At 39.6% G+C, this 24,325-nt stretch overlaps 2 protein-coding genes across 4 annotated transcripts in view; one reads left to right on the top strand and one right to left on the bottom strand.

Moving 5' to 3' along the window:
• The window catches only part of TMEM26 (transmembrane protein 26), a 49,499-nt gene extending 40,716 nt beyond the window's left edge, over positions 1-8,783 (top strand). For all 3 annotated transcript variants that reach the window (XM_057530677.1, XM_057530675.1, XM_007170838.3), the window contains exons 5-6: positions 1,503-1,579; positions 4,324-8,783. In XM_057530677.1, coding sequence (XP_057386660.1) covers positions 1,503-1,579; positions 4,324-4,748 — 502 coding nt within the window. In that variant the 3' untranslated portion in view covers positions 4,749-8,783. The remainder of the gene's footprint in view (positions 1-1,502; positions 1,580-4,323) is intronic.
• Positions 8,784-20,307: 11,524 nt separating this feature from the next.
• Positions 20,308-23,951, bottom strand: LOC103014799 (macrophage migration inhibitory factor-like). The gene is made up of 2 exons (XM_057530617.1): positions 23,878-23,951; positions 20,308-20,686 (listed from the first exon to the last, which is right to left on the bottom strand). The coding sequence occupies exons 1-2, from the start codon at positions 23,949-23,951 to the stop codon at positions 20,308-20,310; spliced, it is 453 nt and encodes a 150-aa protein (XP_057386600.1).
• Positions 23,952-24,325: the final 374 nt, after the last annotated feature.

The raw sequence follows: 24,325 nt of genomic DNA, 5'->3' as shown, positions 1-24,325 counted from the left end.
TTTACAAATCCCTGAGTCATTTACACAGTTAGGAATCCACCTAACTGTACTCACACTCAGAACATTTCTTAATCTTGCTAATAAGAACACTATGGGAGGCTTTTTTCCTGAGCTTTGTTTAAATCCACTGTCTATTATTATGTATGTATCATTACCTGTTTAGTAATCCTAACTCTATTTTTAAAAAAAGGTGGGGGGGAGAGAGAAAATAATCCTAGCTGAGTGCTGTTGTTCTCAGGTAACCTGTGCTGATTCCTAGTAATTACTGTCTTCTTCAATAAGGGCTCTCAGAAATCTTTCAAATAATCAGTTATATAATCTAACTAGGGATTAATAGTAAATGTGCCTTTATAGTTGAAGATCTACTTCTGCTTCATTTTGAAAGTTAAGACTCCATTTTTTTGTCACCAACCTTGTCTTCACCATTAACTACCAGGACAGATAATGATGGCTTAGAAATCTCATTTATAAATTCTCTCAGAGTTTGTAAGATCTAATTTTTCAGGGCCTCAATACTCGAAGCATTTAAAGATATCCCTTTCAATCACCTCATTGAGTTTGGTTTCAATTACTCTTCCCTGATGTTTTTCTATCCCTCTCCATTCTGGAAATCCCTCTTGACAGAGAAGTTGGCAACAAAACCTGTTATTACGCCACTAACCTCAAATTGATAATTTCCTTTGGGTTTTTGCTGTAAAAAAGTGACTTTGAGACTTCTTTCGGATCCTTTGCGTTTTTGTAACCTCTCTTCTTTCTGACTTTAGTCTTCAAGATCATTTTCCTAGGTCTATGACATTTGTATTTCTTCCAAGTACAGATCCTTCGTTTATTCGTTCAGCAATTCCTTCCACAAATATTTGTTGAGTGACTGTTATATGCCAGGCACTGTTATAGGCACTGGGGAAATCCAATGGTGAATGAAACAATCACATTCTTTGATTTACATCCTAGTGTCCAATGTATATCTTTGATTATTGGATTTATCTCCCTACTTTGTTTTCAACTGAGGATAGCTTTCTTTTACATGCTAAGCTCTTAATTGTTGAGCCTCATCTAGCCCTTTTGAGATGTACTTTTAAGCTAGAGTCTTGGGATCTTGGAACAATTTTCACTTTCCCTCCTTGAAGTTTCTTGAAATCAGTCCTCTGAATTTCCAGGTTAATGTCTAACTTTTGTCCTAGCATTTCCCTCCCATAATGTTTCCATGATTCTGTAAAACTAAATACAGCAATATAGGACCAAGAGGCTTTGCCATAATTCACACAGATGTTGGCACATGTGGAAGTTGGGTTTTAAGTCCCAGAATATTTTAAACTTCTTTTTCATTATTCCATTTTAATCATGCATGAATTTTTCATGGATATCTTATATTACCAAGATATTCTGACAACTCTCAAGAGGTTTATTAGGATATAGTCAAATATGAGAACAAAAAGAGACAAGATTCTTCTGCATATGTTCGTATTTTTCATCACTAATTTAAAATTTTGTCTGCATTCTAGGAATAGCCCTGCTCTGGTCTATGCCATCCTTGTTATATGGACCTGGAGCATGCTGCAGTTTCCACTTGACCTGGCAGGTAAGTGTCTGATGTTTGCTCAAAGAAACAGAAAATTACAGCTCTTGATTATGAACTGCAGTGACGCTAAGGAAGCATTTGAGAGGATTATCATTTTTTTTTATCACTTCGATATCTCAGTGTTAGTTCCAGTTCAGTTTAGAAGAAAACTAGGTTGAAACTTAGGAAAGCCATGATCCACTCTGGTACATGGTGAGCCTGACACAATTAAGTCGATAAGAGCACAGCTTTATGTTCATTTCATACAGTGGTTCCGTCACTGGCAATTTGTAAAAGCTTCTGCAAATTAGTTAACACATCAGCGCCTCAGTTTTTCATCCATGGGGATAATAATTATTGTAGCGAGGATTGAGGGTCCTTGTGATGACAAAAATAAGACATAGGTTGTAGTGATTGTGCTTCAGCACACTTACTGGCATATAAATGTTATCTCCTGATTTTTTAAGGGGCCATTTTCATTCCTTTGTCAGACCCTTGTATTAGAACTTCAAAGGGAATAAGAGCAGTTTCAGGGCCACATGGGAAATTAGATTTTTCCTCAGTATTGGCTCTTATACTCCCATTGGGCTTATTTTAATAAAGACATAAACCCCCAAGACTTTGCAAGAAGTAAACAGTTTTCTGGGCATTTCATACTGATGATCTAGAGCTGCATTATCCAGTACAGTACCCACTAGCCACATGTGGCTATTTAGATTAAAATTAATTAAAATTAAATAAAATTTAAAGCTCAGTTCCTCAGTCACACTAGCCTGCTCCGTGGCTGCATATGGCTATGATGTCAGGCAGCACAGATACAGAACGTTTTTCCTAACACAGATGGTTCTATTGGACTGCATTGACCTGGAGTTATCCCATAACTTCTGGGAGCCCTGGAATTTTGATTTGGAAATTCTCCTGGATGCCACTTTACTCTGAAGAAATTCTAGGATTGAATAGTTACGTTTTCCTGAAGTCTGACTCCTTTCTTATGGTACTCTACCTGATGGCCTCAGGGTTAGAATTAATCTTTGTACAGAGATATTTAATTTTTTCCTGCATCATCTTTTTTTGGTCCACTTTGATAGGCCCAGAGGTTTTAGAGGCCATTTTAGACCTCAGCATCCACTTTGTAAAACAAAATTGTCAACAGAAGGAAAGAGTGGCTGTGGCTTTTTGGAAATGCCCCAAACCTAATTACTAGTTAATAATTGCAAACAAATGTATGCCAATAACACACACACACACAGATTTTGTCGTAATGTGCCCCAGAAGGTACTCTATACCATTAATCAGCTGGTATCCTCTGAGAGAATATTAGGCACCTTCAGTTTAGATGTCGAATAATACTTTTAGGAGGTCCTCTGGGAGCCATTTCCCGACCCTAACTTCTTAGGAACGGTGACTATTGATCTTATGTTGGTTTTTCTTTTGTCATTCCCTCCGCTGGTCCTCACCCTCCCATATCTTGTGGTTTACCGCCTTGCTTAGCAAATTTTTATTTAAGAAAGAAATTCTGTAAACTTTCAGGGGTGATAATGTTATGCAGCTGTTTGAAAAACAAAGACCAAATGTTACTTCTGACTAAATCACTATTGTATTTTCCAACAAACGGTACATTATGTGCGCCCATATCAAAGCAGCTTCAGAATATTTGCAGGCTCCAGCAGACGAAGGCATTCTTTGTTTGAAAACTCCAAATGGAAGTCTTCATTATTATAAAAGGATTATTTTCTGCCCTTGACCCTGAATTAAATTTACATTTTAGAAATTAAAACAAAAAAGGTTCATTTGTTGATTGGACCTCCTTTTGTTCAACTGGAAAATCAGTAATTATATCCAGCCTTTCTTGTAAACTGTGAAACAAAACCATGAGGAATTAGACAAAATAAAATAACAATGGCATTTATTTGGGCTTTTTTTCCCCACCCCTATTAGAGAAATATGTTTTACGTGACTTCAGTTTGAATTTGAAGATAAGTGCTTGAATTTTCACAACACAATTTACATAGAGGGCCAAGTGAGTCAACCGGTAAATAGGCAGGTACCAAACAGAGGATGCAGACAGCTCTGGGCCACCGACACTCTTGTTTCACCTCCCAAATTTAGCAGCCAGGTAAGTCACGAATTATCCTCAGGGAAAGACAGTGAGAAAGGAGAGGTGCCAGGGGTGTTAGTCTAATGGAAACAAAAACAGTCAGGGAATAGGGGCCCCTCTCCTCAAAGATGTCATTGTTCTCCAGCTTTCAAAGGAGGAAACTGAGGCCCAGGCAGCCTAAGTAACTTGGCCTGCATCTCGCTGTTAGAAAATGAGGAAGCCAGGAGAGGAAGGCAGGCTCCCTGACTTGAGGCTCAGAGCGCCCTGCTGGGCTGCCTTCGGACTCTGCAGACTTCAAAGACAGACAGTGCAGCTTCCTCTGCCCTTTATCCTTTCTAGCCTGGTTAATTGCGCTTTCCCCAGTGTGAGTGAGGACTTGAAGATGAGCTGATTTTTTTTTTTTTACATGGATGGAAACTAGAGGCTGGCTTTTTTTCATGTGTTTCATTGGACTTCTAACAGATGATCCATTTTGAATATAAAATGACCACGGATGTAAAATGGCAGGGTGGTTTCACTTGTTTCCCTCCAGAATGAAATTACAGAATCACTCCCCATTGTGAACGAGCGTGTGACCCCCATGGTTGATGACCTGTCCCCGCTTCACGCTGTCTTACTTTTCCGCATTTCAGAGAGCTACGGTAACTGGTCTCTCTTGCGTTTTCAGTACAGCATGTCGTGTGCCCTGTGTCTATGACAACAAGGGGGTTCCCCAGCCGGTTCTTTTGCCAATACAGTGCCGACCTGTGGAACATTGGAATCAGCATCTTCATACAAGACGGTCCCTTCCTTGTTGTGCGACTCATACTGATGACCTATTTCAAAGTGATCAACCAGATGCTGGTGTTCTTTGCTGCCAAGAACTTCCTGGTGGTGGTGTTACAGCTCTACCGCCTGGTGGCGTTGGCCTTGGTTGTCCATGCTTCCTTGCGAAGTCAGCAAGAACGCCTGAAAGGAGAGCACAGACGCCCAGGTGTTCCAGCTGAGAGTGGGGTCTCACCTGGGGCCTGGGCAGGTGGTTCGAAGGAGGGCTTGGCTCTTCCTTTACAGGCCTTGCCAGTCACCTCCGACGACTCTCTCCAGACCCCATAGTTAGTCACCGAGAGCAGCATGCCCCCAGAAGGCTTGACTTTCCAGTTCCTACAGACAGAATCTTCTCTCTCTCTCTCTCTTTTTTTAACCTTGGCATATAATAATTTTCAAAAGAACAACATAAAAAGTGATCTTAAACCAAAGCCAAGGAACTTCTTTTTCAACGGAATGAAAAGAACTTTGATTAGTGGCTGTCGCTACAACGTCTGTGTGATGGCATCAGATGCTACAGTTGTTCAACCGCTAAGTGATTTGTTTGTCTTGAACTGTTTGAAAAGCTGTGGACAGGGTTACAGTGACACATGCCCTCAAGACATTTAATGCAGACAAACTGTCCCGGCTGTTACCTGAGAATAGAGAAGCTTTGAACTTTGGCTCTATTGTCAGACTATCTCATCTGATCTTTTCTGCAATGTCCCTCTGACATCAAAAAATGTACATTCAGTGAATGCAGAATAAATGAAGGGAAAAGTGCCTTTAAAATTACCTCACTGTGGGCTGGAAGCAGTGAAAATCTCTGCCCAGCTGCCATAGCATCAAGAGCCCTATTCATCGCTGCACAGACCTTCCCAGGAAAAATCATTTTTCTGGGCTGCTGTAGTCTTCTGTCATAGCGCATATGCTCTTACGGAAGTGTTACTGCTTTGGCTTGGGTGCTGCAAAATTCACAGCAAGCCATTCTGGTTACGGATCTATTGGTTGGGAGGCAGGAAATACTTGTAATGCTAGCAAAGTCACAATTTCCATTCTAAACATGATTTGCAGTATTCGTTAGCATTTTCCTTAACTCCACTTTACCATTTTCTATATTGCCAAGTCGAATTGCGTGGGTTGATGCAAGAAAGCACTGCAGCAGTGACTAAAGGTGTTTCAGGCCCTTTAAGTGTTACCATAGTCGCTGGTGTCTGCCAGCTGTCAAGGTAGCTCCTCTGAACTGCCACATCTGGAGCCGGCCTTTGGTCTCAGGGAAGATGTTGGTGATGGAGACTTGCATTAGCCCTACTCACGGCCAACAACCCTGGATTAGTGACGGGGATCAGAAAATGCCCCAGCATCGTGGAAATCAGGAAACGCGCTTTTCTTCCCTGCATTACGACCACATTTCCCCAGTATTGAAACAGCCATACGTCCCCCTTTATATGCCTCTATACTTTCCAGGTGGAGGCGATTCAGAACCTTTTAAAATGATTTTTTGCTTTTAAAGACACAGTGTGAAAATCTACCTGGCTTTATAGCAGTAATTATGTAAAGCAAACAGCTCCAAAACTGTTCCTTTAGGGTTCAAAGCATAATTCCTCCTTGCTATTATGCTCAGGAAGTGAAAGGGACATTAAAGATAAGGCAGGGTATGACCTTAAATTGGGTGTGACCTACCGACAACCAGTTGGACAATTTCAACTATAAATCTGTGTGAGAGGATATCTGTTCAAACCATTTAATAAAGAGTTGCATAGGCAAACTCTGTTTTTATACAGAAATATTAATATTTTCCAATTAATAGCTTCTCCAGTGCCTGATAATGTTTCTATTTCTTTCTTTTTCTTCCTTGTGCTTCTCATTTTAACAATACGATGATTGTAAAATTACACGTGAAGCTAAAGGAATACATTTATAATTTTTCATAATAATTTTATGAAAGTTAAGATCAGGAAATTATATTTATATAAAGAACTTGACAACTTTTAAGGGCATGCTATTTAAAACGCTTAGCAATTGAAAGCAAAATAATAACTGCTATTTATAAAGACGCCTCAGCAGAATCTGTTTTTATGTTGACTGTCTTATGTTGAATGTTTTCCTCCACAACATGTATGTGCTGCTTATTATTGCAGATTTGCTCCTGGGCATACTTTTTATGTTCCAATTTTTTTCTTCCAGCCAAACAAATATTGGGCCTCTAAAAACAGATGAAGTATAAAGTAGTACGGCTGTTACAAGGATATTTTTTAAATGCTTTCATATCCGAGACTGGGCTTGGCTCTGTGAATGAGTTTCTAGTATTTAAGTATTTTGTAATTAGCACTCCTCCAAAGTCCTGGGATATAGAAAGTTCAGAGTCTAGCTTTATTATAGTGCCAGGAAGGCAAAGAGTGTCCAAGACCATCTCAGCAAGTACTGGTGGCAAAATAGACACGCGCTTTGCAAGGTTTTCCAGGAAAATCTGCTAAGGGCAGCATTTGTTAACCCCACTGCCAGTACTGCCACTCTCTTGGACCCTTTTTATAGCTGAAAAAAAAAATCTATATTCATTTAGTTTATTGAAAAATAAAACCTAAGTCCAGGTTGTATGCCTAGGACCCCTAATGAAAGGCTCAAAATCGATTCAGTTAATTGTATGTTTTCATTGTAGATTGCTAAATATTGTAATGTTTGAAAGCCTCCAAGTGTTTGCTATAAAGTGCCCTGGACAGCTGTTACTTCCCAGAGGCTGACATTCTGGGACTGGCTTCTATTTTACCTGGAATAACATAACGGACTTAGATCATCTATAGAATGTGATGCGGGCCATACCTCTCTTCCAGCCTCCACAGACACAGAACATGCATATCCCCAACCACTGAAGAAAGTGGCTTATTTGCGGTTGCTGGTGCTATTGTTATTATTGTTGTTACTGTTGTTATTTAATTGCTTGATTAAAGCTCAATCAAATGTGCTTCCTAAGAACCTATCATTCCATTTGTGAGAAAACACAGTGTGCATGTTTTAGTGATGCTGTGTAGAAACACATCTCATAACCATCTTGTGGGCCTTCTTTACCTACTAGAGGAGTCTCCAAGGACATGACTTGACATTGCAAGATTAGTGAACCGTCTTTCTCTTTGACTATTCTGTTAATTTTTATTTAAACTGGAACAGATAACATAAGAAAATGGAAATTTTTATTGGCCAATAACATTCTTTCTAATCTTCCAAAATGAAGATTGTTACACGAATTCATCAATTGGCTCTGTTGTAGTTCCGCTAACATGTAATAGCACTTCAGGCCTTTTAAGACCAAAAAGATGTGGCCAATAACTATCAAGATTCACTATCATAATATTAATTGTTAACTTGTTATTTCATAGACTTTTCAAAGCCCTGGGAAGGCATGCATTTCAGTGCACGTTTTAGGATTTCCGTACAGGTTTCAGAGATCCACACTGACTCTTAGTATCTTGGGCATTTGATCTCAATGACTCAATCACCTCTCCTGTTAAAAGAGAGAAAGGAGGGCTTCCCTGGTGGCGCAGTGGTTGAGAATCTGCCTGCTAATGCAGGGGACACGGGTTCGAGCCCTGGTCTGGGAAGATCCCACATGCCACGGAGCAGCTGGGCCCGTGAGCCACAATTGCTGAGCCTGCGCGTCTGGAGCCTGTGCCCCGTGACGGGAGGGGCCGCGATAGAGAAAGGCCCGCGCACCGCGATGAAGAGCGGTCCCCGCACCGCGATGAAGAGTGGCCCCCGCTTGCCGCAACTGGAGAAAGCCCTCGCACGAACCGAAGACCCAACACAGCCAAAAATAAATAAATAAATAAATAAATAAATAAGAAAATCCTAAAAAAAAAAAAAAAAAAAGAGAGAAAGGATTGCATAGGGCCACTGCCCACCTTCACTCTACTCCAGTGCCAGGAACGTGACATACATGCTGACGTACATCTAGAGCCTCAGAGACGTAAATGAAAAATCAAACCGTCTAGAATGAGAAGAACAGAAGAGACTGTTACTTTTTTTCCCCTAATTTCAGACTTCGCTTTTTACTTAATGGACATCCTGATCCACTCTCAGAAACATCTGATTTGGCGTTAAACTAGGCAGCTGGACGATGTTTATGGCTTTGAGGCTTAAATAACTTTCCATAGGATGGGAGTAACTCTAAACAATGTTTGAATAATCAACTCCTGCAGTCTTATATTTCATGGGCGTCCATCCTCTGAATCTTTCTTACAAAAGTATTGTATAAGAAAATTTTCTCTGAATTATTTATATTTATACTATTTTGCTATGAATGACATTTGTGTTATATTATATACATTAAATAGTTTGTGTACAACTTTATCTTAATGTCTGTTTTTTGCCTGCATTTCCTGTCTTTGTTCTCTACTGTAATTCAGTTTATTTATTTTTTAAGCTCTGGTTTAAAAAGAAAACTGATCTACTTAGAATATGACTAAAGTGGCATTTCAAACTAGTGAGGAAAGACTGACCAATTTTATAAATGATGTTGGGATATTTGGCGAACCATCTGGAAAAAATGAAGTTAGATTTTTATCTCATGCAATACATAGAGATAAATTCCAGATGGATCGAAGATCTAAGTGTAAAAGTGAAAACTATAAAATATTAGAAGAAAATATGGAATGTGTCTTTAGCATTTGGGGAGTGGGAAATATCTTCCAAATCAAGATATAAACCCCAGAAGCTATCAAAGAAAAGAATGACAGATTTTCTTACGTAAAGATTTAAAATATCTAAATGGCAAAAGGTATCAGGAATACACCACTATTATCTACTTTTCTGGAGAAAGGTGTCAGTGCACTCAGACAAGAGAAATGAGAGGTAAAGAAATTAGGAAGGAGGAGCCAAATTTATCATTTACTTGTAGAAGACTGAGTCTTGAATATGCAGGAAAAGCATAGAAAAACCTAAGAAACTATTACAAATAATCTGAAATCACACAATAATCAATAGCTTTTCTATACACAAACCAACATCACATAGAATATATATCTGAATAAGAGATTTCCATTATAATATGAACTAGCATCATAAACTACATAGGAATAAACTGAATAAGAAATGTGCAAGATTCGTGTGAAGAAAACTTTAAAATGATTTTGAGGACCATCAACGAATAATTTAACAAATAGAAAGAGCATATTCTATTGGGGAGTGGTAAGAAGGCTTGATATTTTAAAAATTATCAATTTCTCCTAAACTGATCTATAAATTTAATACCATCTCCATAATGAATCAATAAGATTTTAATTTTTAATGACTACACAAGCTGATTCTAAAGATATTATGATTAAATAAACATGAAAGAATAGCCAGAAAATACTAAAAGGAAGAAAAAAATTAGAGTGCTTTCAGCATATTTAAATATATTAAAGAGCTACAATAAGCAAGAGAATCTGATTCTGTCAAGAAGAAAAATGGAACAGAATAAGGTCAAGAAATAAATTGAAATACATAAGGATTTTGATACATGGTAAATCATGGGGCTGGGGTTGATAGACTATTATAAGTGGTTTCAGGTCTCAAAAATATCAAACTGGATCCCTACTTCAATCCTTGTATCCAAAACATTTCCAGATGGATCAAAAAAGTAAACATTAAAAATAAAAAACACCGAGAACTTTGCTTTTACAATTGCAATGGTGAGAATGTTTTCAAAGCAAGATATAAAACTAGTAACCATAGATGATTCATATATTTCAACTTGTAAAACTAAAAATTTTACATCTTAAAAATACTGTAAGTGAATTCAAAAGTTGAACAACAAACACGGTAAATATTTTTGCAACAAATGTAACAAAGCATTAGTTTTCAGAGCAAACAGTACTTACAAATAAGAAGAAAAAATATACCCACCGGAAAAAGGAGCAAAAGAGGTTACATATATGATTTACTGCAAAAGATATAGTTAAGAAAATGGAAATCAAACCACAATGAAATACCATTTTTCAAATCCAGACTAAACCACAAGATACCATTTTTCAACTAGCAGGTTGGCAAAGATTCAAAAAACTTTTAGAATGCTGTATTAAAGGGTATCAAGGGAAGCAGGCATACTTATTCATTGGTGGTGAGGATGTAAATTGGAACAATCCTTTGGAAGACAATTTGGCAATATCAGTCAGAATTAAAGATACATTTATCATTTGACCCAGCAATTCAACTTCTAAGAATGTATCCTGCAGATAAATGTGTGCAAAAATATGTATACAAGCCTGTTCAGAGCAGTATTTTCTCAGTATTTTCTGCAATAGCAACATAGTCTCCATCAATAGGGTCATTATTAAATTACGGAACATCTATACTCCATAATACTATGTAGCTTTTAAAGAGACTGAAGTAGGTCCATAAATGCTGTTAAGGAACAATCACTTAGATACTTTATTACATCAAAGTAAAGGAGAAAACCATGAGGTGAGCTCTTTTTATAAATGTTATACGTGCCTTGTCCGGTGGCTAGAAATAGAGGAAATGATGCTTGAATTTCCAATGATCACGGACAGCCCCACATTTTTTTTTACCTTAATGCTTTCTATAATTTGAAAGTTTTAAGTATGCATTACTTTTGTAATTTTAAAGACAATTATTAACAAAAAGAAATCTCACCAACTTATAGAGCCTGCTGCTATGTACAGATACTCTGATATCATTTTGCAAATAAAGGAAAAGCACACCATTCTTTTTCACCCAAGAAGATAAAAGACTTTGCCATTATAACTAAGGATGCTTTAGATAAATCAAAGGTTTAAAACATATCAAATTCTGCTTGCCTTACAAAGTGTTAAACCTTAGGAAATGAAATAATGAATTGATCTAAAAGAACCTGGAAAAATCAAACTGACCAAAATGATTCACTGGGTCTTGATGAACACCATGGAGACCACTTTACAAGAGGCAGTCTGACACTTTCACACTCCACAGAGTGTGAAAACCATAGAGGAAGACAAACCATAGCGGAATTTCACATTGAATTACATAGTCAAGCTGATTTCCCCAGGAGAGAGAGAGAACTAAAGGAACCCTGAAAGAGAAAACTTCAGAAAGAATCTGTGCATCTGTTTCCCAGTCAATATTTACAGCCCATCTAATTTGTTTATGTAAACTTTTTAGATTTTTGCCAAATATTTACTAAATTTATAATTGATTGTGATAAGTGATCAAATGGATCATATGCAAATCTGATCAAATTAGTGAGGAAAACAAAAATTTCTAAACCAACTATATGTCAGATATCATATAGTCTTTGTATCTAAACTAAGAATTTCGGGCAAGGAAAATTGGATCTGCAAGACAAAATATGTTTTCTCTGTGGAAGGTGTTGTTCAGTTTCTACCAAGTGCGTAGCTGGAGAATTCAGATGGTTGTGGTTCTGGGATCTTGGGGGTTGTTTCTACCTTCTGGCAACGAGTGTTCTTCCCTAGTATTCAAGGGCTCCCATATGACCTGAGTGACAGCTAACAGCTGGGTCAAAAGCTATAATTATTTCATCAGCTCTCTTGGTTTCGACTAACTCCTACCAATACCTAGTTATTGGCCTCTAACGTCAACCTCTTTCCTGGACTCCGTGCCTGGATTTGCATCTCCCTCCGCCCCCGGATATCCTGCAAGCATCGTGCACTCAGTATACATGGAGTATAAGTTGTACCACACTTAACACGCAATATGCCCCTCTCCCTGGGTTCCATATAATGGCTAGTAGCACCACTAGCCTCTCAGGCACCCGTGTTAAAACCAGAGATATCCTTGCCCCTTGGTTCTTCTTGCTTATCTTTCCTTCCTAAGTGATCTCCAAATTCTTTCAGTTATGTTGCTTATAATTCCTTTCCGTTTTTAACCTGCCCTCTCTATTTCAACCTCTACCATCCTAATTTAGTGTCTCATCATTTCTTGCCTCACTGACTGCAGTCATTTCCCAACTGGTCATTCAACCTCCTGGTTTAATCCCCCATAATAATATCCCAAACTGAATTCAGAGCTGTTCTAAAATGCACAATTTATCATATGTCTCTCCTATTTAACACTTTGGTGATGCCTTGCTTTCAACAAAACCAAGCATAAAGTCCCAAGGAAATCATTTAAGACCTTTCACAAGCTGGCCCTAACCTGACTTTTCAGTCTTTTTTCCCATCAATCACTGCACTCATACACACACACACACACCTGCCACCATAACATACTACTCATGCCCCCCTAAACTTGCCATTATCCTTTACATTGCTATGCATTTGTGCACCATGCTATTTCTTTTTTTCAGTGATGCTCTCCATTGCCAGCACTCCATTACTGACACCTTGGTCCACTCACTCCTCACTTCTCGTGGGCAGCCCATTTCCCCATCCCGAGTTCATGGTTAGGGGAGGAAGAACAATCCCATGAGCCAAGATTATTCTGTACCCTAAGGGCACCCAGGAAAGTGAGCACAGACCTGCTCTGGGAGCAGAGACATCCCCCAGTCCTGGGTCATTGATTTCTGGGGTTTCCTCTGAAGCAGCAGAGCTGATGAGGACACCAGGTACGACAACATGGACGCAGAGCAATGGGATGTGTCACTTGTCATGATCGCGAAGAAGAATCTACAGGAGAAGCGATGGGTCAGTGGTCCCCAGAAGTTTTCCCCTCTTCTTCTCAGATCTGGCTGAACTAGTCAGTTTCTACTGTATTTACTAATCTAACAGCTTCTATTTATATTGCCTCAGTGATGTCTTCCCCTGCTCCTTATGAAGAGTCCCCCTTCTAGCAGTATTTCTCACCTAGCGATCGCCAACCATGGCAGAAACCCACAAAAGCTTCAGAAGGCTTAGCTCAAAGATCACATTTGCCTGCTTCCCAGATTGAGTGACTCTCCTCCTTTACTGTGTATTTACAGCACTTTGTACTCGTCTCTGTCCCAGTGGTTACAATAATATATGCAATGATTCGTTTATGTGTCTATGAGCTGTCCGAGGAGGGCATTGGCCATGTCTTAGACTCTATTATAATAACCACACAAATCCAGACACACTGAAAGTTTGTCTGTTCCCAGAACTCACCAAGCTTCTTTCTGTCTTGGGGACTTCGTTCCCGCTGGTGCTTTTTCCTGGGACAACTCCTACTCCCACCTCCCATTTTCCCAGAGCCGGCTCCTTCTTTTCATGTGGATTCCAGCTTAAGTGCAAGGTCCTCAGAGAGGCCATCACTTTTTCCCTTTGCCAATAATCTCCATCACAACTATCTTTACTTTATTCCTAGCATTTATCATTAGTGGAAATGATCTCTACTTTATATGTTTATTTGTTTACTGTCTATCCTACCTATAATGAAAATGTAAAGGTCAAGGGTACCTATCTTGTTCATCTCTGTGTCCCAAGTGGGTAGCACATAGTAGCTGCTCAAAAACTATTGTTGAGTACATTATTTTTCTGTGCTTATTTATACCTATAATTTTTTATAAAACTAAACTACATATTTACGTGTATATTCTGCTTTGTTCATTTATTATCATTTCTTGGGGTTTTCCTAACGTTAATTATTCTTTGAGAAGATAATGCCCAGCTACTCTTTTGTGTGAATGTAGAAAAAGTTCTAAACACCATTTTTTTAGATTCCACATAAAAGTGGTATCACTGTCTTTTTCACAGAGAACTCTACTCAGTACTCTGTAATGAGCTATATGGGAACAGAATCTAAAAGAGTGGATATATGTATATGTATAACTGATTCACTTTGCTGTACAGGAGAAACTAACATAGCATTGTAAACCAACTATACTCCAATAAAATTAATTAAAAAAAAGACCTCATCACCAAATACCAAGGCTTTCCCAGCCATCCTCCTCCTCAGCACTCTGCTTTGGGTGCCTGGAATGCCTTTTCTTTGTGGCCACCACCATGGTGATATGAAAATCCTCACCTCTTGGTTCTCATCTTCTCTCACTATTGGTTCCTTCTAACCGTGGGTCTGCCTACTCCTTCACTTTCTAAATGTACAAGTTCCATCTCGTCCATCTGGGCTAATCTCTCCCTTTGCAATTCCACTCCCATCAATGATCCCTTACGTCTAGAGCACCAGCTGTTCTCCAAGCGGCTCCTCCACGTTTCCATGGTGATGGTCTCCTGGCACTCCCAGCCCACCATGTCCAAAACTGGATTCAAAATGTGTCCTCTCCCAAATCTGCTCCTTTTCTTGAACGCTCAATGCCTACAAAACCACCGTCCTTCCAGTCGTTTTGGCTCAAGCTAAGTTGTCATCTTTGACTGACTCTACTCATTCACACATTTGCTGAATCTTATTTCATTTTTTTTTGCATACTGAATATAATTTTGTTGCTTTTCTCTGATTACACAAGTCATATGTGTTCAATGCAATGATTTCAAACATATAGAAAAGAGGGTAAAAATCACATGGGATCCCACCTTACTGCAATGTTCATCATTAATAATAATCATTCTTTCATGAATCTTTTACTTAAGATAGAAAAATGATAGACAAATAGATAGATGACAGCTAGCTAGCTAGCTAGCTAGGTAGATAGATGAGTTCATAGAAATAGGATAATATATTAATTAAATCTTTAAAGGTAAAAAAACATCAAAAGAATTGCAAAAACTGTGGGTTAATTTAAATTTGTATGATGAATAATGTCAGCTCTCAATCCTGTCAGTATTACCTTCATGAAGGCATATATAACCTCATGTGGAGAAATGAAGAGTGTCTGTTTTAGGGTCTTTGTGAATTTGAAGACTGGACCAAATGGTGCCCCTGCGGAAGTTCTGGAATTGGGACCTTGTTTTATTCATCCTTCTATGCTCCATGGAGACTCTCATGGTATATGTAGAATAATATTTTGCTCTATGAATGATCAATGGCCTCAACAAATATCTTTTAAATACCTACCACATACAAGCCACTGCTAGCTATGTGAGAGATACACAAATGAGTAAGACATTGCCCTTGCTTTTGAGGAAATTTATATCTATGGTTTTTTAAAAAAAATGTTTATAAACTCCATAAACTTCACTCCCTACCACCTGTCTTCAAGCCTGTGAAGAGCTCATTTTGGTTCTCTCTGGGTTTTGTGTAGGACCTGAAGTTTCCAGCCTTGTTCCCAACATACACTTTGACATATAAGAGGGGATGCAAAAAAAAAAAAAGGAGAACTGAGAGGGCTGATTTAAAAGAAATGAAAGTTGTTTATTTTTTGAAAACACGTTTTGTAGGTGATGGCTCTTGATCACTGTGGGACGGTCACTGTAGGATCCCTCAAACATTGCAAGATCTCATCCTGGACCTGTAATCATTTTGGCTATAATCTGCTGTCTTCTTTTCAAAGGATGCAGCTATTCTGGAGAGGCTTCTGTCTGAACTCAGCCATATTTCTAGGCTCAAAGTGGTGGGACACTGCTCATGTGAAAGCACCATGGAAGACTTGAAAGCACGATATGGACCTTCAGAATAATCTAAAGTGTGTTCCCAGTACAGGTCCAGGACAGAAGATGCTCATTTGTCACATGTGAGGGAGCAGTGAAATTTATTTTTACAGATTCACTGGGCTGAAAGGAAGACTACGTGGGCCCATCACATTCTAGCAATTTCCATCACAGCAAAAACAATCTTAGAAGGAAGACAGACATACTTGATCTCTACTTGAAGATTACAACCTCTTTCATTAACTCTTTGCAAGTACTTTTCAAAAAATTTAAGATTATACTTCAGCAATATATGGCATTAAAGCATTAGAGAAAAAGCTAGCTGAAAATGTCAGTCATATTTAAGAGCAGATGTCCACCATTTCTCTCTGGGGAAGCAGCCCATTAAGCTGTATGCTGCTGAATCAGATGTGACAAAAAAGTTCGTTCAGGGCTTCCCTGGTGGCGCAGCGGTTGAGAGTTTGCCTGCCAATGCAGGGGACACGGGTTCGAGCCCTGGTCTGGGAGGATCCTGCATGCCGCGGAGCAGCTGGGCCCATGGGCCACAACTACTGAGCCTGCGCGTCTGGAGCCTGTGCTCCACAACAAGAGAGGCCGCGATAGTGAGAGGCCCGCGCACCGGGATGAAGAGTGGCCCCCGCTTGCCACAACTGAAGAAAGCCCTTGCGCAGAAACGAAGACCCAACACAGCCATAAAAATTAATTAATTAATTAATTAAAAACTTAAAAAAAAAAAAAAAAGTTCATTCAGCCCGGTTTATTTTGCCTTGAGAGTCAGAAGCATGAGTGGCAATGGCTGGTCTTTCTGGATCTGCTGTTTCTTCTACTTTCGAGACTGTTGAGTCGGACCTGACTGAGCTCACAGACATCTCTGGTTCTGCTGCACACATGCGCCTCTTCACAGCCTGAGTGCCGGTGATCTATAGCATCCTGGTAATTTGTGTTTTAAAACTGCACACCTACCTGCCCAGATGTAAAATCAGCACCAAGCAGAATCAGCTTCCCGTCGAATCTGTGTGTTCTGTGCTCTTCCACAGAAGACTAAACACCGCAGTGCTGATCCGGGGTGCATGTTACACGGGGCATGACACCTCTGGGGGTGACAGCCACATTCATCAAAGCTCCAGTCCCTCGAAAGGGATAATGTGCAGGAGCTGTGTGAGCAGCTATTAGAGAATTCAACCTTGCCTTATGGCTTTTCTAAAACTTAATAAAAATCCTCTTTTCAATCAGAATCTTCCAAAGAATACAGACCTCATTTCTCCAACTTCTTGGAGAAGCCAAAGCAAACATCAACTACTATAATTTCTATTTTTCAGTTTCAAGGGCCTCAAAGATGCTCTTTCACTTAGTGTCATGCTGTTGATCTCCTTTCAGATTTGCCTACACAAGGATTTTACTCAGGACAGATTCGGCTCTTTATTTGTACTTTGAGTCACATACCTTTGGAGCCTTTGAGCTTGAAGGGATGTTAGATCTCCTTACCTCTTTGAAGGCGAAGAGATGAAAGCTGGAAGAAGAGAAGGGGCGTCCTAGTTTTACTCTAGTGAATGGCACAATCAAGACCGAAATGACCTGTGCACAAAAGCAAAAAACATACAACAGAACAAAAATTAAACATGTTTAGTTTTCTGCCAATAACATAGTATCTATAATACCCTTAAGATAATCTTCCTTGCTCAACATTTTAGAGTTTATGCAATGCTTTCACATAAATTGTTTTAATCCTCACAACCACTCTGGATGCAAGTTTTTTTTTCTTAAACAAATGAGGAAATGAGCACTCAGGGTGGCCAAAAGACTGGCAAAGATCATGTCTTTGGGTCTGAACAGGGGCTCAAGTCCAAAGGTTCAGATCCCCAGGCAGGAATGCATTATGAAATGATTCTACCCATCAGCGAGCAGCAAATTAAACATCTAAATAGACTTGCTTTTTCCCATCGGTCTGAAATTTTCCAAACTTAGCTTTGACCAGCAAAATTGTCCTGCCGTACCCAGAAGTGGGTCCAAAGCCGCTTCCATAAGATGACAACAATATCTGTCAGAATAATCAGAATGGGATTAAATTACCACTCTATTTCTTTGGGCCCTAAACTGGTTTGTTCCCAACAGCTTCGATCCTCAGGAATATTAAAGTAATTTGACGGCTTCTTCCCAAAGAGAGATTTATATTGTGCAGATTTGTTCAAAGAAAACTCTTGCCATTGTTTCTGTGGTACTGGGATTAATTATGCCAGACTGTTTTCGTTTATTGTCTCCTTTTCTATATTTAATGGAGCTAGGAAAAACAAAACTCATTTTTCTTCCTTCCCACGCTGAAACCCCTACAATATTTTCTTAGGCAAATTAATAAAAGACACCGTTACAGGGAAGATGTGGGATTCTTCTACAGAAGACCTTCTGAGTTTTCCCAACACAGATTTCTTCCCTTCCCTTCCAAGCTCTTCCTCTTTCATAGAAGCACTTTAAGTCATGGGGGTCAGGAGTCTGCAGCAAGTAAACGTGAAACGAAAACACTAAGTTTCCTTTTTCTTCTTTCTCTGATTTCTTCATCTGCATAAATTAAAACCTATTCTAGACTGGCTTCTTTGCTTTGGCACGAAAATAAGTTCTTCAAGTGCTCATGAAGTGCCCAGTCACCTCATCCTGGGCCTTCTGCTTCCTTAACTTTTTGTTCCTCAACTTCTCAGGCATATCTCTTGTCAGACCAGTATAATTTTTTTCTGTAAAACCTGAATTGGTAACCTTGGAAAGTCTGAATTGCATCCAAAAGGAATTCATTACTGAGTGGCGGTGACTTTGACTTTCATGAAAATGAATGCTCCGAAACCATCAGCTTTGGAAAATAATTCATTACACTTCTTTTTTTTTTTTTTTTTTTTTTTTGGTGGTGGGGTGGATAAAAGTGCCTTTCATAAAAGTACCTCTTGTATGAGTATCCTGTGTGACCTATCTCTTATGAAAGAAAATGTTAGGACAGTCAGCTATTTGGAAACATTGTACATGCAAGCTTTTATGCTGACTTTCACTGAGAACAAGATGAATCATGAATACTTAAAATTATTTCCCCATGGTCCTGCTTAAATCCTAGTTTAACTGTTTCAGAGTATGCACCTGGGGGAAGCCGTATGCAATATGGGTTTGGGAGTTGGCGCTTCCAAGAACTGTCCAGCTCTGTGGCCGGTGGGAATGCTGCTCCCTGGAATTTTCATCTCAGTCCCCTCTTGTCTCATTATTTGGGCAGATACATTCATGTCTCTCTTTCTCTTGAGACCAAAGAATACATACCACTAGCCCGAGTATTTTGTAGGTTGGCAAAAGTTATGAGATTTTTCCTTAACTTAGAAAAATTACATAAAAGAACAGAGTAAAAGATTCATACATCGAAGACCCAGATTTTTAAAATTTAATATTATATATTTGCTTCAGAAATTTTTCCTATTAAATACATAAATAAAATAGGAATTAAGGAAAAATCTGCTTTGTACGTCTACTCAATGGTATTCTTTCTCCCTCCCTAGAGGTACACACTCCCATCAATTTGGGATATATTCTCCCAGACCATGTTTTTACATCTTTACTACACACCTTTAAACATTTTATACTATTTGAGGCAGACGATTCTGTTTGCCCACCTCATCATTGTCATTCCCCTCTTCCCTTCTATCAGGACCCTGCTCTTGTTCAGGAAGCAGTGAGCAAGAAGTCTATTCATTCACCCCTCCCAGGCTCTGGTGCAGCTAAAGAGTGGAGGGGTGGGTAGGGAAGGATGTGACCTAGATTTGACCAAGGAGGTAGAAGCAGAAGTTTAGAAGATGAGGCTTCTGTAAAAACCATCATTTTCCTGGTAAGAGGGGGTATATGCAGATTAGGTTCAGATTCATCTTCTACCCTTTGTCTCTATGGACTTGACGCATGGATGCACTGTGTGGTGTGGAAGCTCTCAGCTTGTCGTCTTGAGGATGAAACAGAGAAAGATAGAATGAGCTTTGGGGAAGGAACCCTGGTTGCAGGTCTGAGGACCCCTAAAAACAATTTTCAAGCTCTCCACCAGAGATGGACTAATTAAACATACTCACATGTTATATACCCTGTCCCCTCTCTGGACCACCAGACCTGGTTCATGGTACAAGTGGCCCATCCCTCGCTTTGTGGGACCTGACTGATGGCTTCTTGGAGCCACCACCATCTGGATCACCTCCAGCTGAACGCTTACAGGACAAAATTATAAACCTCTATTTGCTTAAGCCACTGTCATTAAATTTCTTCGAATGCGACTAAACACAATCCTAACTGCTGATATATTGTTGTTGTTGTTGTTGTTTCCCTCTCCACACCGTTTATTTCTGCGTCCCGGTAGGCGGGGTCGCTGGGGCGGGGCGGGCAGAAAACCGCGCGCGGGCTGCAGGCCGCGGGCAGGGGAGTCCGAGGCGCGACACTCAGGCGAAGGTGGAGCCGTCCCAGCCCACGTTGGCCGCGTTCACGTCGTAGTAGTTGATGTAGATCCTGCCCGGGCTGACGCGCAGGCTCACAGCAGCTTGCTGTCGAGCGGTTACCTGCGCGCCGCCGACCTTGCCGATGCTGTGCAGGCTGGAGAGCGCGCGCGGCTCGCTGCAGCCCCCGAAAGCCGGGAGCTGGTCCGGGACCACGTGCACCGCGATGTACGGCGCGGGCTCGCCCGTGGCCTGCGCCAGCTGCTGGGTGAGCTCGGAGAGGAGCCCGTCCGGCACAGAGGCGCGGGGCACGTTGGCGTTCACCAGGAATATCGGCGTGACGGCGAGGGACGGCGAGGACAGGGATACAGGAACCAACCGACTCCTGATACATTGTTTTCAAGATTTTTAAAATGGTGGTATCCTAACATGCTGTTTTACAACTTGTTTTTTTTTTTTTTTACTCAAATTACGTTTGACCTCTATCCACTCTGATACATATCTAGTTCACTTACTTTTAAATTTATTTTCTCTACTCATTTCTTTTTGATGGCCCTTTAGATTGTCTCTTAACTTTTCACCACTACCAAAATATTGTTCTGCACAGCCCCGCAGGCTCACACACACAAGAGTTTCTCTACGATGTGTGCTAGATGTGGACTCTGCAGATCTTTCTGAGATTCTTAATTTGGGTCTAAGTTACTTTTTGAAAATAGAACTATTTGTACATTTAGAGGCAAGTGGGCAGTGGCAGTCTCCAGGGCTCTTTAAACTACACCATGTCACATTTCCTAATTTTCTTACCATATTTGTTAGGCTTCTGACAAATTGAAAACTAAAATCTGGGGGGGGCGGGGAATGCAGAAACAGCAGCAACTAAGTAAGAAAGATTTTTGATTTCCACCAGTTCTCTAACCATTCCTTCTGTTATTCCCTTTTTGGCCATGAAACTCTATACCAGGAGTTTTCAACCACGGTACTATGGACATTTAGGGCTAAGTCACTTTTTGCTGTGGGACCTGTCCTGTGTATTCTGGGATGTTTAGCAGCCTCTCTGGCCTCTACTCACTAGATGCCATGAGCACACCCCCTCCAGTTGCGACAACCAAAATGACTCCAGATATTGCCAAATGCACCCTGAACATGATACAAATTAAAACTGATATTTACTATCAAAGTTATTTAGCATTAGGGAGTGGGGGGGATCAAAATCACCCAGTTGAAAACCACCGCTCTACAGTCGCTAATCTTATGGTATTTAGGACCAATATGAACAGAGAATCCCACGGAGGCATTGGCAGACCATGTGATTTTTTTTTAATGGCCATTTTAAGCCCATTTAAGAAGGCTACTATGGATTCAGTTTCAGTAAACCAATATTTCCAACCCTTAAGTTGGGGAAATTAATTTTGGATATTTATAAAACCTTTGTAAAATAAAAATATAAGAAATAATAACAATAATAATATTAGCATTTATACTGTATTAGGAATTTTCCTAAACATGTTACTATGCCTGCTTGTTTAATCCTCACAACCTAGCTGTGATATAGGTACTATTTTATACCCCTTTCACAGATGAAAACACTGAGGTACAAGAAGGTTAAGACTTGTTCTTCATAGAGATTCTTTTTAATTCTCACAATAAGCCTTTAAGGTACACACAATTATTGCCATTTTGCAGATGAATAAATTGAAACAGAGATTAACAAACCTATTAAGCAACTATCCCACAGTATTAAACTCTGAGGTGATATTCAATGTGGATTAATGTGTTTATACCCATGAACATGGTATAAATGAAAATTGATATTTACTATCAAAGTTATTTATTATTCAGCATTAGAGATATGAATCCCTTAAGATGAATTTAATTACCTCTTTTGTAAATACAGAAAAATTAGATTTTATAATTTGTAATAGAAAATTATATTTATGTCTAAGTTTAAAATTTTCAACTTTCTCCTTGTTTCTCTTCCTCCCTAAGCCCCACATTCTTTTCTGTAAGGATTTAGGTAAGGCAGCTAACCAGATGTATAAAGCTAACTAAACATAATAAAACGTGTTATAGTAACATAAAGTGGATTCAGAAATGATGAGAAAACACTTCCTATATGGACCTATACACTGCTATGGGAAGGCTACAAATGAGAATTCTGCTCTCTCACTGCCATTATGAAAAGGGAAATGTGGTCAGTTACGTAGTTCCCAGGGCCCATTAAATAAAAAACAAACCCATTACTCAGAAGTACCACAGTGGTTGGTACTAAGATCAGACAGGAATTTCTCCCATTGCACCTGACAAAGTTACACCGTACGCAGTGTTCGGAACAGCATCCTCTACAGCATGCAAATAATAAATGCAGTGAGGAGTTTCATAAGTCTGGGTGGGCTGCAAGCCCAATTCAGGGAAAGCGTGATTATCACTTGTGAGTTGTCCTTTTTATCCTGACTGCAATTGGATTCTCTGATGAACATTTCGAAAGTCATCAAAATATCATCAAACTATACTAGAATTTTAAACAACACCCTGATCTTATTGGTTTTTGCTGATTCTTTGGGCTCTCCATTAATCTCCATTTGACACTGCCTTTATAAATCAACAGACAGATTTACATATTTTAAAATATACTTTCTTTTTCAGATTTTCAAAAATTCCTGGTTGTACCTGTTCTCCAAAACTACTGTACTGAGCCACCGTAGGGTCACTGTGGTTTATGCTACTAACTTAATAGTGAGTTATGTAACTTTATTCCCCCAGCCTGCTCAGTTGCTTATATTCTGTAAGGCTCAGGGCACTTTATAAATTAATAATTTTTAAAAAGCCTACAATAATATTTGCACAGGTCTATTAGCAACCAGAACAATGGTGAGGATTATAATGGTTTTTCTTGCATTACATCTTTAAAAGAAGATTCAGCAGAGTAGGTCGAAGTGAAAATAGCTGAAACTTCTAGTTCCTACTGTAATTCAGAAAGTACTGATATTTATTATTATTATTAATAATATTATTATCATCATTATCATACAAACAGTGAAAGTAGGGATGCATAAATAAAGCCTGCCCTAGGGGCAGCCTGAAGCTATCCAGCAAGTTACTGTGCTTCAGAATTATGAGAATTTTTATCCATCATCAATAAAAAATGAGCATAGCAGTTATTATGGCAGTTTCCACAGTCAAGACTGTTTCTGCTATTACATCTCTTAGTAAAAGGGGTAATGCACTCTCCATTATACGATGTCAACTCATCCACCTTTTTGCCATTAAAGTATAGTGTACAACCTTTTACGTGGATTCTTCCGTAGTGAAGTCACATTTCCATGCTACTGGGGCAAGGACACAATGGGGCTAAATTAACTGTGGGCAGAAAGTAAAGTAAATTACATTTTTTATAAACCAATAGGGGTACTGAGCTGCCTCCATTCTTTATTTGGAAAGGAATGAAGTTGAAATAAATTTGATAAAATAAATATTTTACAGAGCAGGCCTACGTTCACCAGTGGTGGAATTATGCCAGACCAGTGCCCTTGATGCTCCACTGGGCACACTCCCCGGCAACACAAAAGAAGCACGTACTTCTCTACCCCTACGCTCTCCAGCACCAGCTCCTGCGCAGCTGCCTGGAGTTGCGGCCATCTTTCCAGCAACATGGTAGTTGGCGTTGGGCTCTCAGAATACCAGAGTTCCCATCCCTATATGCTAATTTTTTCTCCCCCAAGCCCTTTTAATTTTATTTTGTCTTTAAAAAAAAATATTTATTTATTTATTTAGGCTGCGCCAGGTCACAGTTGTGGCACGCGGGATCTTCGTTGTGGCATGTGGACTCTTATTTGCAGCATGCACACAGGATCCAGTTCCCCGACCAGGGATCAAAGCCAGGCCCCCTGCATTGGGAGCGCGGAGTCTTACCCACTGGACTACCAGGGAAGTCCCTATTTTGTCTTTCTTTTTTAAGCCTAACTACTCTTGCTTATGATTATCAAAGGGATATAGTAGCTTCATGGGTAACTCGCTAAAGAGTATG

Source organism: Balaenoptera acutorostrata, chromosome 16, assembly GCF_949987535.1.
Source record: "Balaenoptera acutorostrata chromosome 16, mBalAcu1.1, whole genome shotgun sequence".
NCBI classification, from domain to species: Eukaryota; Metazoa; Chordata; class Mammalia; order Artiodactyla; family Balaenopteridae; genus Balaenoptera; species Balaenoptera acutorostrata.
Note: the sequence above shows the minus strand (reverse complement) of the source record. Positions and strands in the feature narration are given on the sequence as shown.

What these genes read in the sequence shown, in the direction of transcription:
- LOC103014799 (XM_057530617.1), bottom strand. Translation starts at nt 23,951, where the DNA reads ATGTTGCTGGAAAGATGGCCGCAACTCCAGGCAGCTGCGCAGGAGCTG. An exon ending in GAGAGCGTAGGGGTAGAGAA is followed by an intron (nt 20,687 to 23,877) that starts GTACGTGCTTCT and finishes ACAATGTATCAG; the next exon opens with GAGTCGGTTGGTTCCTGTAT.